Source organism: Fundulus heteroclitus, chromosome 7, assembly GCF_011125445.2.
Source record: "Fundulus heteroclitus isolate FHET01 chromosome 7, MU-UCD_Fhet_4.1, whole genome shotgun sequence".
In the NCBI taxonomy this organism is placed as follows: Eukaryota; Metazoa; Chordata; class Actinopteri; order Cyprinodontiformes; family Fundulidae; genus Fundulus; species Fundulus heteroclitus.
This window is the reverse complement of record NC_046367.1, coordinates 21,115,928-21,135,448: the sequence shown is the minus strand read 5'-3', so window position 1 is coordinate 21,135,448 and position 19,521 is coordinate 21,115,928. Positions and strand designations below refer to the sequence as shown.

The 19,521-nt window shown below is 38.8% G+C and overlaps 1 protein-coding gene across 1 annotated transcript; it reads left to right on the top strand.

The window, feature by feature from the left end:
* Nucleotides 1–1,791: 1,791 nt before the first annotated feature.
* LOC105934884 (lanC-like protein 3) lies at nt 1,792–15,686 on the top strand. The gene is made up of 5 exons (XM_012875060.3): nt 1,792–5,342; nt 8,889–9,012; nt 12,093–12,290; nt 12,374–12,581; nt 13,408–15,686. Exons 1-5 carry the CDS (start codon nt 4,809–4,811, stop codon nt 13,565–13,567), a joined length of 1,224 nt encoding a protein of 407 aa, XP_012730514.1. The 5' UTR covers nt 1,792–4,808; the 3' UTR covers nt 13,568–15,686.
* The last annotated feature ends 3,835 nt before the right edge of the window (nt 15,687–19,521 follow it).

The window sequence follows — 19,521 nt, the reverse complement described above, 5'->3', positions numbered from 1 at the left end:
CAAGCCATAAGGAGTCCTGTTAAACCTGCCCATGGCAACACATGGGAGATGGAGATACAGCAAATGTGTATGAATGTGCTCTGGTCAGATGGCATCGAAATGAAACTTTTGCTGTATATGCAAAACATTGTGCGGCGTGTAACTGACAACACAAACCCCACTGAGACATGGTGGTGGCAGCATCATTCTGCGGGGATACTTCAGCAGGGACAGGGAAACTTGCCAAAGTTGATGAGGAGACGGGTGGAGCTGAATACAGGACAATCCTTAAAGAAAACCTGTTAGAGACTTAAAGAATCAGGAGAATCGTGTGGATGTTCACCTCCCTGCAGGACAACGAGCCTAAATACACAGTCAGAGCTACAATAGAATGATGATGATCAAAGCATACTCCTGTATCAGAATAGTGCAATGTCCATATCTAAATCCACTGAAGACTTATAAATTGATGCACATATTTTCAATCCATCCTATTCTGTAAAGAAGAACTAGGATCATAATTTCTAGACATCCAAACTGCATAAAGTCATATCTAGTGGCAGATTGTCAAAAGGGGGCATTAGAACACCGCCCCCATCAAGATTGCTAAAAGAAATAGTAGACAAAGTAAACATAAATCACAAAGTAAAAAGTAATTATCACATGGATTCACTCATAAAATGTTTCTCACTTTTGATTTTTTTTTAAGCATTTCCACTCCTTTTATTTATTTATTTTGTGTACACCTCCTGATTTTACTGTGGTGTGGGACGCCAGAGAAATGAGTGTGTATATATACGTCCTAATGCGTTTGGCTTCCATGTGACTTCATGCTGGTATCTAATTCAAAGATTCCTCTCAGGATGAATATTTTTACATGCCACATTTTTTATTTCTTTAACTGTACAAAGTTCTACATCTTTTTTCTTCCACTTGACAATTATACACCAGATTTTGTGGGTCTATCCCATAAAATACATATCCCTAGTTTGTGATTGCAATATGGAATAAATGTTCATGGTAGGAAAACCTTCGAAAGCTATTGTAAAATTACCTTAAAATGTTTCTCAGATTTATTTTTCACAAATAAACCTTGTATTATTAGTGTTATAGGTTGGTTTTGAATAGGCCAAATAATTGGAACCACGTTTATACAGTGAGCAAGGAAAGTGTGGAAACTTTAAACCTTTTAATTGTTATTGAAAACAAACACAACTTGATAAGAAATATCAGATAATTTAGTTGCAGAAAACTTCTTCTGAGAAATATATGACATACAGATGATCTCATGTACATGAAATAAGTATCACGATGGCAGCACTGGGGTTAAATTATATTTAAGAACTGGAAGAACTAATTTCAATCTTTCAGTAAAAATTACACAAATGCATTCAAAACAAGGGTCTAGTGATCAGCACAAGAAGCAGTTCAAAATCTAATTGCATTAATATGCTAATTTATGATGAGAAGCGCTTATTTTAGTCTATTTCATTTCACATTTTTAGCCTCACTGTCATCTTAGATCAGGGCTACATATTGGGTGAGATTTAGGTTAATTTGGTACCAAATTAATTAACTGGGTAAATAAAACATTTGTTTTTGGTCCTTAGATACCACAGTAGATGTTTCATAACAGCTTGAACTTCAACTTTTTTTTAACATTTGTGACAGATCCCCATGTCAGAGAAAGAATTTAAAGTTATTGGTTAAAGCTGCTGCCACAAATTAATGTCAAAGCACAACTGGAATATGACAAAAATCAATCAATCAATCGATCAATCAATCAATCATCTAAACCCACTTATTTGTGCAGGGTCAAAATAAGTAAAGTTCACTCAATTTAATTTATCTCTTTAATGAGATTCAGAAGAAAAGCCTTTTCAAAGACTTTAGAAAGTAATCAGCAACTATAGTCAATCCAATTCAGTGCAAATATTTAATTTCAAATCGAGTAACGTTCAGTTTTATTTTCATCACAGTTTGTTTATATGAAACCAAATCACAAAAAATATCATCACAATGTAATTACAAGATGAACAGGTCCAAATCCCTGGATATCATCACTAGAATCCAGTTTGGTCTAAATTTAATTCAAATCAAGGCAACTCCTTCCAGTTCAATATCATATTCAGATTCAGATCCATTTACAGACAGTACAGCACAATTAACAAGAGGCCTGACATTCTTCTCTTAACAACTACAATATAACATCTAATCTGCATTCTGAGCGCAAGGTGATTTTATTGGGAACATCCAAAGTCATTGAGATATTCTCTTTGCCTTCTAAAAACTCCCCCCTTACATGTGCTGTCTTGTTTTGTACTTGTTTATCTGGGAGCAACCCTGTTTTTTCATGTTTGTTATAGTATAGGTGTTTGATTAAGAGGTGCAGGGAACATGTACTCTGCACTATTCAGAGTTCAGTTTGACATCATTCACTTCAAAGACTGTGTAAACGAGAACAGATTATAACTGAGCAAACGAAGCTGACTGGAGCCTAAACTCAAGCTTCACAATTGTGGAATAAAAGGGGACGACACCAGTCATCCGATCTTTTTCAAGAGCTTAGTTTGAGCATAGTAATTGATTTTTGAAATATTGAATATTTTGATTGGGGATTGCTTATGCTGTTTCAATAAGTGTATTGTAGCTTTCAAATCTAACAAAGTATACAAAAGCAACATTTTGTCCAGCTGTGACCCAGCGCTCTCTAGGAGAAAATTGCCTATCCCCCTTTGATCATACAAAGCCGTTTTACATTCAGCACCATGGACAGCGGCAGGCCGAGCCCGCAGACCTCTGGCGCCACCGGCTGGTGGTTATTATTTGGGCTGCGGTAGATAGAATAACACAAGAAATGTACACAAATTCAACTCAAACCATCGTTATTATATTACAGTAATAAATAAAGAACAACAAAAGGGGACCACCTGAAACTGAATCATTTGTTTTTAGTAGAAATACATCAAAATCTTCTTATAGCATAGCTCAAAACCTAATGGAGAATGAGTCCCTCATACATACACACAAAATAAACAACATGAATGTGAACAGAAAATACATTGCAAATCGTAGAACTGGTTAGTGGGGAAAATACTTACAAGTGGTTTAACTAAGAATAAGTTTTAATTTATGGAGTATGTTCAGGTGTTAGAAGTGAAGGGAAGCCACAGCTGCTACAATGCAGTCTCACTGAGGAAACAGGAGAAAAAAACTCCTGCAAAAGGTCTCAGACAAAAGAAACGTGCAACAGACAATAAAACAGGGAGACAACGGCAACTGGCAGTAAAATCCACAATATCAGACACCTTATATTAAACACGTTATTGATCTGTTGCAAGCAGCTTACAGCTGGGGATCCCAGATATATTTCAAATGCCATTGTATTTGCTGGTCTTCACAATGCTTAATGCAGCCGTAACTTGTAGTGTGTCTAAAAAGAAAACGTGTGGTTATCTAAAATTATAATTGTGTTAGATGCTAGAAAGAAAGCGGAGTGGAAAGGACAACGTTACTGAAATTCTGGGCAGATGAATTGTATTCTAAAAAGATCTTCCTTTTACAAATGTCACGTAGGGGCTTTATTGGTTCACTGGTTTCAGTTTGATGGACAAAACTATAGTTTGCAGATCACTGTTCTTTACAAAAGACAAACTGAGTGAACATCCAGGGGTGGCAGGTTCAAGTTTGCATTAGAGCTTAAAATAAATGAACTCTAACAGGATGGCCCATGGACAGGAAATAATGCCACAGATGAACAGAGCTGAGCAAAACTTATACCGTTTGAACTTTTCCACATTACTCTTGTTGCAACTACAAATTTCTGTGTATTTTTATTGGGATTTTATGCAATAGTTTCGCATAAAGTGGTGCATGATTGTTTGGGTGGAAGAAAAGTGATGTGTGATTTTCAAAATGTTTTACAGATAAAAATCTGGAAAATGTGTATTTAAATTTTGTCCCCTGTAGTCAATACTTCTCAACTGTAGAATCTATTGTTCACTGCAATCACAGCTCCAAGTCAGGTTGACGTGCGATTTTAGCTTTGCTGCACATGTAGGCCAAGAACAAAGGGCCATTCAGGTCTCCTATGGCCAGAGTGCCTTCATCCACATGTTTCCTGCTTCACGTACATCAATTTTCTATCCCTTTCTTCTGGGCATTCATCTATAAATGACAGATTTGTGGAGTGCACAACTGAGAGTTATCCTGCTAAACAGATTCTCACAACTGAGCTGTGGATCTCTGTAGCTCTTGAGTTACCTTGGGCCTCTTTGCTGCTTTTCAGATTTATGGTCTCCTCACCTGACACATCAATTTAGATGGATAGCATGTCTTGCTAAGTTTGCTGTTGTGCCGTCCTCTTTTAATTTGTACCCTGATGCTGTTTGTTCACCAATGTTCTGTAACAAACCTCCAAGACCTTCTCAGCTGGACTTACATGTAGATTAATATGCACACAGATGGACTCGGGATCTTATTTAGGGGCATGAAACAAAAGAGGGGTTGGGGAATTATATGGGGAACTTATGAAAACCGTGTATAATCTCCTCCTAGAATATTCCAGAGTCTCATAAATGAGTGTAGCCTTTGGTAAACCAGCTCCTCCACCTGTGTGCTCCAGGGTTGGCGCAGCTCTGGGAGGCGGACGGGATGCACGTCCCACCATCCATCCATCACTGGTCGCATCCAATCAGCTGCGGCCTGATGGGACCTGGTGTGCAGCCAGCGTGTTTTTCCTCTCACATCCTTGGACACCTTGACCGGAGAGCACAGCTTTGCCTCTTTGCCGTGGCCCTGCAGCTCCTGGTGCCCCGTCTATCGGCGTGATGGAGAACACCCGCTGCTTCGCCAACCGCTTCTCCGACTACAGAGGCGCGCTGCTGCCGGGCCAGAACGCCGAGGCCGTCATCCCAGCCGTGGTGGCCAAAATCGACAGGATCCTAAAAAAGGTCCCCGTCGACATCAGCGACTGCGATGGGGGGTTGTACGACGGGCCGGCCGGGGTGGCTTACATGCTGTATCACGTCAGCGAGTGCCCGCTGTTCGCCGAGCAGCGGAGCGTCTACCTGAAGACGGCCAAGCAGATCATCGACGTGTCGGTGAGGTACGCGGACGCGGAGCCCGACAAGAACATGCGAGCCGCCTTTCTGCTCGGCGGGGCGGGCATCTACGCCGTGGCCGCGATGATATACAAGTCCCTGGGCTTGGCCGATTTCGTCAAGCCGCTGGCCAAGTTTCGGAACCTGTGGGAGGTGTGTGCGCCCATCAATTTCCTGGAGTGCGGCTCGGACGAGCTGTTTGTGGGGCGGGCGGGCTACCTGTGCGCCGCCCTGGTCCTCAAACAGAAGCTGGGCATCGAGGTGAGACAGACACGTATTTTCCCCCATCAAGCGATACATCATCATTATCATGAAATGCCTTATTACACCCAGACTGAATACAAATAGCACACACCGACCTAGAAACACGGGGAACCCATAGCTGCTGTTGTTTAAAGGTTTACTTATATATCAGTGGTATTTGTTGCGTTCAAGTAACAGTAATCTAACGTCATTAACCAAATCCATCATTGCTTTAGGTAGACATTATATTTATACGTGGTAATTTGTTTCCTACAAGGTGCTGTAGGCCTTATAGAAAACCCTCTCCACTTCCAGCATCCATGCAGCTGATTCTGTGAAACTCACTGATTCTGAAGGTGTTCAAAGTAATATAAACGTGGTGTTTGATTAGGGAGGCCATTCATTCTGGGAAAACAGGCTGTTGTCATTGCAGACATTGCTCAGAGAAACAGTTGATTAAAAATTATTTAATGAGGGGAAAACATATTATGAAATGCAGAAAATCATCGGCTGCTCGGATAAAATGATCTCAGACCTATGAAAACAGAGAAAAGCAAAAAAAAAAAAAAAAAAAAAAAGACTTGCATGAAAACTTCCATTACAGTGGATTGAGGAATATCTAAAAAAAAAAAAAGGGAAGACTGAGCAAGTGATCAAAAAAGGTCTAAAGTCACATGTGAGCGCTGTAATAAATAGATAACTATGTGACGTGAACAAGCCCCCAGACAGTCTCATTATTGAACACGCTGACTTGCCTGAAGTGAAAATGTGAAACATTTTAAGACCTGATGAAAACAAATGTGTTCTATTTGGGTCTAGTGTGTTAATTTCCAACTTGAAGTCGGGCTGTATGTGTACCAGTGAGCCGTTTCAATTTATACCCCTTTAAATGCGCTCGCAAAATACCTTAAATATGCTGTCCCTATTAATCATCTCCCATTTGGTCTTGAGACAAGGAGGGAATTTACATTTATCTAAAGCTCTACAAAAATTTATTTTTAACATAACACTTTTTTGTTGCATAGATAGTCATTTTGAATCATTATTGTTTGTAGCAAAACAGTGATACAACATTTTTTAACCTTCTATTAAGATGAATCTGCTGCACATGCTGTTTCTCGTTCTTCTGAACTTTGATGGTGACCACTCCTCTCTGAGTGATGACACCTGATGTTTGCCCTGTGACTTTGGTGGACGTCAAACCAAGGCAGCTATGAAATGATTTTAACGTATCCCGTCCCAAATTATGTGTCAATATACCCAAATTCACCAATTTAACATGATCAGAGATTCTAAAAAAGGAGCCATAGCGCTGCAAAACAGTATCTCTCTTTAAATCAAGCTTAAATGTTTCAGACCTTCAAACAAATGATATCAGACAAAGTTAACTTGAATAAATAAGTAAAAAAAAGTTTTTATATGATGATGTAATTTATCAGTGAAAAAGCTTGTACCCTAACCAACCAGACCCTATCTGTAAAATATAATTGCTTCCTTTGGTAATGCATTAACTGTGATTAAGCAGATTTCTGGATAGCTGTGTAAAAAAAAATCACAAGCTACACCTTGATTACTGCCATATGAGTAGATAAATACAAAACTATGTTATATAGTACAATCAATTATTAGGTTTAGGGGTCAATTCTTTTCACATAGATTGGTTTGGATAGCTTTTTTTCCTTTAAAAGATGGAACCATCATTATAAAACTGCATTTTTTTATTTACCTTTGGTTATCATTGACTAATACTAAATGTGAACATGAATGAAATGTGTAAGGAGGGAGGTATTGTACCTTTTCCCCCTATTGCACATCAGTTGTTTACAGGTCCTGAGTTATGGTACTGCACAGGTGGAAAAACTTACACCTGGTCTCTTGTGGTTTTAGAGGGAGGTAAATGGTCTCAAGAGGCTCATTTGAGATCAGTTGCTGACATATTAGTATAAACATGACACAGAGTAGAGCAAAGTGACCAAAAGCATCTCTTTAACCTTTCCCAGTTTTGACATGGATGTATGCTGCAATTAAACTCATGGTCTTGTGTATTCATAAGTGTACAAATGATTCTTAGTGAAAAGATTTAATGAGTCACATTTTCAGAAGTGTGGTTAAAAATCTTTACTGTGAGAACCTTAGTAGAGTTCAAGGCTTAAATGTGTTAATTTTCTTATCCCAAGGGATGCATTGTCTTTGCCAACAAGTAATGGGGCATCTGTAGCACACCTGCAACACCTTCAGGGGTTATATTAAAAGATGAAATAGCTGATGCGAACAAGTCTTCAAACAGCATTCCATCAAATTAAATTCAGACGGAGATCAGTACAAAACAATATCTGTGTTGCACTAATGTTTAAAAAGGGAAGCAATCATCCTGATGTAATTTTTGATTTCAAAAAAGCCTTTGAGGATTGTCTCATTTGCTAACAATGTTTTATAAAAACCAGCGTGATCTAAGCTTTGTAAACGACAGCCCATTTTTAAGTTTAGTAAAATGGAGTTGACACGCCACTGCCTTTCCTCTAAAAAACTATTTCTTGGTTGTGATTTTTAGTTTGCAAACAACGCGATTAGTAAAATCTAAACACGGAATTTTAAGCTTTAAGATGAGTCCATAAAGCACTTTGTAACATCCGGGAATCTGCATTTGTCCCTTTCATAGAGTGACTGGATGTTCCATATAAATATAAAACAGATCACATTGTAGACCTTCTTTCACATTTGTTCCTTTTTCTGTTTGTTTTTTTTTACAACAATAAATAGTCTTCTCTTGGTCTAACTTCACATAAAATCCCACAAAATACATTGAGGTTTTTGATTTGTAAAGTGAAAAAAAAATGTGTAAAATACTTTTAGGGATTGACATTGTTATGAGTGTAACTAATCCAAGCTGAAAATGTACCTTCATGAAGCATGTGGCTCTTTCACATGGAAGACTTACCTTACTGCTATTAATCTTCCAGATATCAGTACAGTTGTTTCCGCATCATCCTAATCTTATGATCACAAGAAAACAAACTAGTTTTAATTAGGACTGAGTTTTCCAACAGACAAGCAGCAATTTTTAATGTAATAACCGTGTTTTTCTCTAGTTCTTATCTGACAAAGAATCTTTTGTGCAGCTTTGTTTTCTTCAGATGTTCTGTTTGCGGTTGTGTTGGGCAAGAGATTCAGTGTCATCTCTTCCCCTCCCTGTAGCCTGACTCGACAAGAGATAGTATACTTTTGACATTCCTGTTAGTTTGCTACCTCAGGTGACCTCAGACACTTTTATTCTCTTCTATTTCTGGTCTTGCCAGAAAACTGAGTCAGTACTGATACGTCTCTCCAGGGACAATTCCTGGATTTGACTTCTCAAGATGAATGTTACCATCAGTTCGTCTAAATTAATCTTGCGCATCAGAAAGTCAGATTTCAGTCTGTAATTTACCAGCAGAAGGAAAACAAATCATTTGTGGTGCTTTACAGCTTTTGACTGCAGACTGATTAATTAAAATGATCAAACGTGCCTTTATCATAATGAATGGCTCCATTGCATTTAGCATCTGTGTGATCTTCATTCTGCAGATCCTGAGCGCAGATCAGATCAAATATATTTGCCAGGCCATCATCGAGTCAGGAAAACAGTATGCCAAGAGGAAGAGAAAGCCTTTCCCGCTCATGTATTCATACTATGGAACAGAATACCTCGGTAAGAGCATGACATTTTCTCTTGGTTAATTCACTCTTGAACAGTGCTGTGCAAAATTCTTAGATCACCCCTAATTTCTTTTTATCTTCCCTCCAGGGAGTTGGGCTTTTTTGTAATCTGTCAGTGATCTCAGAAAGACCCTCAGATAATGATACCATGAGCATGTGCATCTAATGTGATACACCTATACTATATTGTCAAAAGTATTCACTCACTCATCCAAATAATGGAAATCCGACATTCCAATCACTTTCATGATCACAGGAGTTTAAAATCAGGCCTCTAGGCTGAGGCAGCAACTGGGCCACGCAGCGATAGGACACGTAAACTGATGAGTGGAGGGAGCTGCATAGTGAGCAGAGGTCGCCAAGTTTCTGCAGAATCAATCACTGCAGACCTCTATGTGGCCTTCAGATTAGCCCAAGAACAGTGCACAGAGAGCTTCACGGAAAGGGTTTCAATGGCCAAGCAGCAGCATCCAAGCCATACATCATCAAGTGTAGCACAACGTGTTGGATACATTGGTGTAAAGCAGTGGTTCTAAACCATGGTGCTCAAGTACCTCTGTCCTGCATGTTTTAGGTGTCTCCTTGCTGCCACACACCTGACTTAAACAATCAGATGATTAGGAGGCATCTGTTTCATGGTTTCTGGTGTGGGGTTGTTCTCCAGGAGCTGGTTTTGGCTCATTAGGTCCAACGAAAGGAACTCTGAATGCTTCAGCAGACCAAGAGGTTTTAGACAATTCCCTGCTCCCAACTTTGTTCGAAAATGTCACCGTCCTCTTCCAACATGGCTGTGCACCACAACACAAAAATAAGGTCCATAAAGACATGGATGAGAGAGTGTGATGTAGATGACTATGGCTGGGCTGCACAGAGTCCTGACCTCAACCCGACAGAACACCTTTGAGGATGAATTAAAGTGAAGACATCAGTGTCTGACCTCACAAAAGTTCTTCTGGGATAATGGTCAAAGATTGTTAGTCAGTGATTAAACACTCCAGAACCTTGTGGACAGCCTTCCCAGAAGAGCTGAAGCTGCTACAGCTGCATAGGATGGCCCACCGTTATATTGAATTCTATGGATTAAACATGAGATATTACTTAAGTTTATATGCAAGTCAAGGCAGGAGAGTGAGTACCTTTGGCAATATAGAGTATGGATAATTTTATCCATCATAAGTGGGAATAAATGTGGGGATGTCTGAAGTCATTCCTCCCAGAAATTGCATATTTTAAATTAAATTAATAAAATGTTTTGCCATTGTTAAAATTGCTGTCTAATATCCAGATGTGCGATAAAACACACAGGCTAGCATAGGCTGTCCTAATTTTCACACGTCTGTATCTCTGGCTGTAGAGCTGTTGTGTTAACATGTGTAAAGCTAACTGTGCTTTCCTTGACTGCATCGGATGAAGAGAAGCATCAGGGCTGGAGATCCTCAGTAACTTACAGACAAGCACAGAGTTCATAGTAAGCATAGCCCTGCTGGTCCCCTCTGCATGGTTTCAACATCGATGGGTCTCAAAGGGGTGAAAAAAGTTGAGTTCTGGTTTGATGAAGACACGTGTTTAAGGATCTGCATGTGTACAACTTTGCCTGCCCCGAAACATTTGCTCCTCGTTTACCGTGTGCAGGTCTCAGATCTGAATGAAGTTTGGATCGTCCCACAGAGTTGGCCTGCATGTGTTCGGCACTGTTTATGACTCTCTGTTTAGGATTTGTAGGTCAGAGTCACCTTCAGTAAATGAGCATTTATTTTAAATTAAATACACAAAAGTGAGTAAGGAAAAGTAAGGGTGCTCAATTCTGAAACAAAAAACATTATAATTGTTTGTTAGTCAGTGACTAAACTAAGAAAGAAATAATACATCTATCTATCTATCTATCTATATTTTTTTTCTTCTTTTTCTATTTTTTTAGGAAACAAGACAGGTGCTTTTTCAAACAATCTTAATGCAATGACAAATTAGTATTGATTTTGAAAATCAAATAAAAATGTAAGTATTTTCACTTGACTAAAATGGTTTGCTGAGCATATTTTATCCACTTCTGTATAATCAGAAGGAAAATATTTATTTGCCATATAAGTGTTTTTATAATTGCTGACCAGCTTTTTGAATGCTCCCACTGGTATTTAGACAACCTCTCTTTGGTGATGAGCTCTGAGTCTCTGAGGTTGGCAGGACTTTTTGCCTTCACCCTAATCTTTAGTTCCCTCCACAGATTCTCTTTCTGATTCTGTCAACACACGATGCAATCTGCTGGGTTTCCTTACATAGGACTCATTTTGACCAATCTGACTGTATGATTTAATTGAATCTGACTTTGTAAAGTGCATTGAGATGACGTGTTGTGAATTGGTGTTCTTTAAAGAAAATTTAATTGGATTGAACTCAAGTCAGGCAAGGCGTTCTTCTAAATGTTAATACCTCTTCAAGTCAGAAGAAACATTTTGGTCAAATAAACAGTAAATGACTGTTTATTCTAAATCTGCCTGGGGTTATGAATAATTTTGGGCTCAACTTTGTGGTCATCTACAAAATTATGAACAGGAAGTTGAAATATTGAACATATACACTTAAGTTGCTGGGGCTTGTTCAACGAACAATTCATCTTTAATTTTCTGTCTTAACGAACAGACAAGGTTTGGTGTCCTTTACGTCCCTTCTTCCAGTTTGCAAGAGGACGCTTGAGACAAGAGTTGCCTCCGTGTGACACAAGATCATTTTATTGCCGGTTAATACATTAATCTTTGATGCTTTTCAGCAATGAAACAGCTGTCAGCCTATTTGTTTGTAGCAGCTGTTGTTTCTGATGTTGACGCCAGATGTGCTTGATTCACTCGCAGATTTTCTCCAAAATTCTCTAATTGCTGCCAGGTAGAAGTGTTGAGCAAGGTCAGTGAGCTGCAAGAGGCAAAAAAGAAGTCTACACGCAGTTTGTTGTGAACGTTCGTGCTCGTATCTTTAAAAAAAAAAAAAAAGGCTGTGTCTGTGTGCCTGGCATGGTGTTGGCCTGCATGCCTGGTTTGGAAGGTGCATCTGTGACCCACTCTCCGTCCCGCCTCCTGTCAGGTGCAGCCCACGGCCTCTCCTCGGTGTTGCAGATGCTGCTGAGCTACCAGGACATGCTCAGCGGGGCCGAGAGGGACCTGGTGTGGCAGAGCGTTGATTTCCTCATGAGTCAGGAGCAGAACTGCAACTGGCCCGCAGAGCTGGGAGCTATCATCGAGAGGGAAAATGAGCTGGTGCACTGGTGCCACGGAGCCCCGGGTACAACCTCTGTTATTGATGCACGGTATCAAGTTCCCTGCCGCATATCACGCTTACTATAATGTTTCCATTTCGTCCTGCAGGTGTGGCGTATCTTTTTGCAAAAGCGTACCTGATTAACAAGAAGCCCCAGTATCTGGACACGTGTATCCGCAGTGGGGAGCTCGTCTGGCAGAAAGGCCTGCTGAAGAAAGGGCCTGGCATTTGTCATGGGGTAGCAGGCAGCGCTTACGTCTTCCTCCTGCTTTATCGCCTCACAGGCAATTCAAAGTACCTCTACCGTGCCCAAAGGCAAGCAATAATTTTCCCCTGGTTCCCACTGGTCTGAAGTCCACAAGCCATAAACTGCACTGCAAAATCAAAAATTCATGGATCGTGTCCAAAGATGTCAGTAAAGTTGATTTATCCAATATGTTAGGAGCAGATTGCTCAACATATCGGATCGTGAAATAAGTAAACTCTTATTTTTTATTTCATTGTCCTCTCCTGTTGTTCCTATTAAGCCTTTCAGATTCCATTCCCTTCCTATTTTTTGGGGAGAGTGGTAGTGGGAGGCAGGTTTAAATAGGCAGAGTCACATGTAAATTGGCTTGAGCCTAATAAGAAGCAGCAGGTAAAGATCATGTAGAATGGAGGAGAGAATAGGGGAAAAACAGCCAGCCATCTCAAAATAACCATAAACAATGAGCAAATGTTGTGACAGTGGCTGGTTTTACATGGCAATTTATGGCTTTTAAGTATTTTTGTTTATTACTGTTTCTTTTCCGTTTTGTTTTGTTCCTTCTGCCAAAGACATTTTATAATTATCTGCCATCGAGGGCTCAAACTTTTAACAAAAATGATCACTTATGATAAAATTACCAGCATATATCACTGTGAAGTGATTTGAAGGTAGTTTTTTTGTTTTCACACTGCAAATTAATAAACCGAATTAAATAAAACAGCATAACTGTATTTGAATCTCAAATGTACAGGAAATAAAACATGCATATTAAAAATGAGGTACAGCATGCCAATAATGTTTGAATTTTTCCAGGACAGCTCAATAAGCAACTACTGTTGAAGTCCAATCATTTCATCGTCCATGTGTTTCTGTGTTCTTCTCTTTCTCTCACAGGTTTGCAGAGTTCATCTTCACCGAGGAGTTTAAGGCAGGCTCTCTCTCGGTCACCAGCATCTACAGTCTGTTCGAGGGCCTTTCTGGGACCGTTTGTTTCCTGGTTGACCTCCTGCAGCCAGACGAGTCAGAGTTCCCTCTGTTCAGTGTTTTTGTGTGAATGGAGCCAGCTTAGCACTGTCACCTGACCTGAACAAATGTTATGAGTTTTACCCTAAATTCCTTCAAGAGAGAGACTGACAGAAACTGTAAAACCAGGACAGATGCTGTTATTGTTACAGTAGATGGGTGGGCTTCAATTAGGGGTTAAGAAATGTCATTTGAAGTCAGTTGCAGTACAGAGGAATGGTCTTGTTTTGTGTGGATGTAACACCTTGCGGGCGTTATCAGATTTACCGTATCCCTTGTAACTTGATCCGTTTCAGTGTAGAGCTAAGACGAGTTTTCACAGCGTTTGAAGCTTAAGCTACTTGTAGAAATCTGCTTATCAAATTTCTCATCAAATTTGCTTCAGCATTAAAAATGACAGCAGCTGACATGCACAAAGGAAGAAGCATTTCTCAGGGCGGTCTGTGGGTTAATTTAGCACTAACGTTCTGTAAAAGTATATAACAGCTAAATATCTTGTTAAATATATTTATATATACCAAAAGCAGAATGCAATCAATCTGCAAACACTGGCTGCATGTAAATAATTGCAGAAAAAACTAGTGATAGCTAGAGGCTAGCTGTGCTGCAGTGACAACGCAAGTCTGTACGTAAACAGAAACGACTTAAAAAAGAATCTGTCTCAGCTGTTGGCATTTTTTATTTTTAAGGCATCTCTGTAAATTGGTAAACATTTTCTGTTGAGGCTTTTTATGTCAGATTACTGGTAAAGCACAATAGCCACTAAAAAGAATAAATTACTTGCTAGTAATTGCTTGACATACTAGCTGAAAAATACTCACCAACGCAACTAACATTTTTAATGATTATATTTGCTTCCTGCTATTATTTCTCAAAGCCCCTTTCAGAGTTTTAGCTCACAAAAAAGGTCCTCTACTGAAGGAAATGGAAAGTTTCAAAGTCTGTATACCCTTATTGAATGTGCATCTAAATCTTCCAAGATGCTGCACTTATAACAGGGATAAACATGTGCACTATCGACAGCATGAAGTAAATGGGATCACAACTGTGTCATGCATACTCTAAAATAAATCTAAAAAAAATTGTCACATAATGCCTTTAAAGTTTTCACCAGCTAAGCATCATACAATGCAGTCGGTTTACATCTTTAGGAACATAAACTCTCAATTTGCTGTTGTCAAAACCTTAAATAATTGATAAATATAAAAGGCGGATTAATGACACTAAGCTTTCAGAGTCACTGATATCCTTTAGAGGTACAACTGGTAATTGTTGAGATGAATACTTGTTAAGTGTTGTAACCGTCTCACTTTGTTAAGTGTTATGACGCACCTGTCTGACCTGTGTGGCCGCTGTTTTTTGGTGTTTCCTGCTCTGTGAGCCTCTGTGTTGGGGTTTTGCAATTGTGAGACATTGTGATTTGTTTCACCATGTGGAAAATGACTGTTTTAATCTGTTTTAGACTGTAGCTTTGTGGTGAGAAAAGAACAAAAGAGCAAAGCCTGGCTTCTTAATTTTTTTTCTTCCAAGTTGGTTCTAGAAGTTACTCTTGTTTCCAAGTTATGTGAATAACAGTCATTGATGTCTTTTCATAAATTGCTATAATGTGGCCTTACCAAAATATTTGCAAGTAATAACTAAGTCTAAAATAAAAATGGAAGATGCTTTGGCCAGCATTTAGTGTATGATCAAGTGGTTCATTTTGTTTAAAAAACTCAAAGATTTAAAGAAAAAATAAAAGGCCTGTAAACAACAGCAAACCAAAGCAGTTTCTGATGCTATGTGTGCCTGTTGCTGAATATTTATAGGCTCTATGAGTGACTGGATGTTTTTGTGTTTGCTGTCCAAGACTTTCAAAATATCCATAGAATTATTGTTATTAAGTGTCCAGATTATAAAACAAATGAGCAAAAGATGTTGAATGCTTTGCTTTATCCTGAAAAGACATGTAATCTAAAACGCGACATGTGTATGTGCTAAGGAATATAAAAGCTGTGGTATCCCGTTGTCAAAATATGTTTCCGTACGGTTCATCGAATAAAAACATGAATGGGCTTTTTTTTTTTTTTTTTTTTTATTCATGTGTTCAATGCTTCTTTGTTCTATCATTCTGCCTTTTACACAAAACTTAATTTAAAACTAATATAACAACTAGTTTTTGTTGACTGCTTTGTGTCAGGTGTATATTTTGCATCAATAGGACTATTAAAAATATACTTACTAAAACTATACTCACACTTTTGTCGTAGAGTTGAAAATTAAACATTTGTTTGTCATTTTATGCAAACTCGCTGAATTGTTTCTGTCTTTCTCGATTTTAGTCAGATTATTACACTCAAAACCTTTTCAGTCATCCATATAAACCAGCAGCTGATCCAATTGTTATACATTTACCAACCTAATTTATTCAGCATGGAGATTTCTTGTAACAAGTAATGTTATCGTAATTTCATATTGATGAAAAAATATGTAATATCCTCTTGTCTTTGAGGAGTTAATATTTCTCTTCAGATGTTAGCTCAAACAAGAACATGGAGGAGCAGCACTGCTAGCTGCTTTAGCTAACCCTCCTGAAAGTTTACTTCAGTGCTTATGTCTAAAGCAGAAATTAATGGCTGATTCCTGCAGTCACTTGTATTTGGAAATAAGTCTGACTATCCATGCCGCAGCAGCCAAACTAGCGACAGCTGCCTCTGAATAAGTAGGCTATGCTACAAATATATGACTGACCTGCCCCCCTCTAGCTGTATTTGGCTACCATGTTGCCTTCACTTGTTAGTTTGATTGGTTAAGTTATATGATTGACAAACCAAAATAGAAATAAGACAAAAATTGGCACACAAGCAATGGGAGCAGTATATATATATATATATATATATATATATATATATATATATATATATATATATATATATATATATACCTACAAAATTTTAAATCTTATTGTATTTCCTTTATCCCCTCTCCTGTTGTTCCTATTAAGCCTTTCAGATTCCATTCCCTTCCTATTTTTTGGGGACAGTGGTAGTGGGAGGCAGGTTTAAATAGGCAGAGTCACATGTAAATTGGCTTGAGCCTAATAAGAAACAGCAGGTGAAGCTGATCATGTAGAATGGAGGCGAGAATAGGGGAAAATATGGGGATAATATAGGGGAAAATTAAAATGTTGTGACAGTGGCTGATTTTACATGGCAATTTATGGCTTTTAAGTATGTTTGTTTATTACTGTTTCTTTTCCTTTTCGTTTTGTTCCTTCTGCCAAAGAGATTTTATAATTATCTGCCATCGAGGGCTCAAACCTTTAACGAAAATGATCACTTATGATAAAATTACCACTGGGGCCCAGCATATATCACTGTGAAGTGATTTGAAGGTGCTGAGCACAGGGATGGGGTCCGGGCTAAATGAGGTTTTGAGTTTTCTGTTGGGATCACAGAGGGGTCTACCATTTTGCCTGTTATAGTCTAGTGGAAGTCATCTTTTAGTGACATAGAAGTGTCTTTCTGTGTCATTTTTTTCTGCACACCTAATTTTAACAGGCTCCAGTTGTACTGGACTTAGTTGTTTTCTCACTTGCTGTTCTTTGTTCAAGGAGAAAGCTGCTGATGTCTGATTCACAGACATACAAGTTTATGAAAGAAGAGGAAGACCTGAGAAGAAAGAAATAAGACAAGCATTCTGGAAATTCTTTCACACGATTCCCCTGAGGAGCGGAAGAACATGGTAAGGCGGTCAGTCTTGAGCGTGTGCAGTTATTCAAAAAGGGACTTGGGCATTTCTTACCTACATTTCTGGAAAAATCGTCCACTCTACCTTTAACGTAAATGTATGTGTCAAAATATGCAGCATCTCCATACAAATCTAGTATAAACCCAGAAGGTCACATTTGTCACAACAGAAGAAAAAAAGGGCTGGCCTGGGATTCACTTCCCAGATCAAGTAGATTTTTTTTATCGGACTAAGAAGGGAATGTGGCTGGGCAGAATTAATTAAGACTGAAATTTTGGAAGATTAAAGGTAAAATAAAAAACAAAACAATGGGGTTGCATACCTGTATTATGTTGGAAACCTTTTTAATTTAACATAGCTTTCAGTGTTTTAGGTGGGCATCTAACAGCATGCCACATCTTTTATTTTATAGTATTTTATTTCTCTTCTTTGCAAAATTGCTACAGATTGGTCAAGTTAAAGGAGCATCTCTTAATGCAGATTTTGAATTGGATATAGGTTCAATCCAGAACTTTTGATCCTCTTCAGATGAAGCCATTGTTTTTAATTTGCATTTAAGTGCTTAGTTATTTTTGCACTGAAAGGTGACGTTCCTCCTCATCTTTAGCTTTCTTTCCAAAGCCTAAGGGTTGTGCCAACATTAACTGGTACTGACTTTGACTCTTCAAAACTCCCTCTGCATCGACTAAGCAGTAGTTTCAGTTAAAGAAAATCAGCCCCAAAGCTTAATGCTGCTACCACAATACGTCACTGTGGTTATGGTGTTCTTCTTGTAACACGCAGGGTTTCTTTTTGCACCAAAAATGTGTTTTAAATCAATTCCAAGAAGGTTAATCTGTGACTGTATCAATTTCTTCCACATGCATTTAAGCATAATAAAAAAAAAACTTGTGGTTGTTTTTTTTATATTAGTTATTTATTTATTTTTTTTTTATTAGAAAAGTATTCCATCGTGCCACCCTACCTACTAAGATCATAGTTACATGTATTACACAGCCAGTTTTAGCAGCTCCCTTAACGGTGCTGTAGGCCTCTTGACAGCATACCTGATCAGTTTACTCCTGACCTTCCGTGAATTTTTTGGGACATCCAGTTCTCAGTACCTGGATGGTTTTGGTGACAGGTCTGGTTCTGCAGATCAGTGGCTTGTAGGCAGGTATCAGCTCCACCGAGATGTGAGCTGATGCTCCAAAGTGGGGAGCAGCAGCAGCAGATTTATACGCTCCTGGGATATTGCAGGAGCCGGCAGCTGTGGCTACAATGTAACCTGGGGCAGACTGACAAAAGTGAGGCTGCCATAGATCGTGCCACCAGGCCCTCTGACCCCCGGCAGCAGGCAATGTGGGTAAAGACATAACAACTGAGACGGTCGGAGTGAGGGATCAAACCCGCCGGTTACAGGACGAACTCTCTAGGTCCTGTACCTCTGTCGCACCGGTGAAGAGAGAGGTTATCCTGTGTATCAATATTCCCAGTCAGATTCCAAGACTTTTCAAATGCAAGCTTCTTCTACCCATGAGCAACAGAGAAAAGCCTCTCCTCTACCTCACAGAAATACAAGCCGCTGTTTTCAGCATTAGTCTTTAAAACTGTAAGTTTGAATTGGCCACGGAGGGCATGGCCATATCTTACAGCAACATTTTCAATGCTGAAGGAGAAATCCTCTGCAATGCTTACATTCATCTCCTTCTCTTTCTTTTCAATGGACTCATTTGTATCTGTGAGAAAATGCAGCAAATAGAATTTGTTTGATTTGACTAAACATTAGTTAACTGAGGCTAGAGAATCAATAAAGCTAAATATATTGTTATGCAACACTGTAAGGTGTAGCAAGGCAAACTAGTTTTTTTTTTTGGAAAAGAAATACAAAGACTTAAAAGTGTTGGGAATAATGGTGAGAAAAGAAGTGACCATCTTGCAGATACTTTTACATAAAATGTGTGAACAGTTTTAGTGTCACTGCTGTTTAGAAGAAAAAAAACAATGCTATTTTTATACTTTTTTCTCAAGGAATGCCTCTGAAATACCTGCTTATAATGTTAAGATGTTTTTTTCTTTTCCATCTAAAATGAAGAGAACTACTACTAGAAACTATTACTATTACCACAATAGCATTGTGTCCTGCAAGGTCATCAGGAGAGAGAGATGTAGACCAAGTCAGAGAATGAAGGAGAGCACTAAAGTTGTTCTCTATGGAAGCAGATATGCGACAAAAGTCCACCACAAGCTTTACAGAATCAACCAAAGTATTTCTGA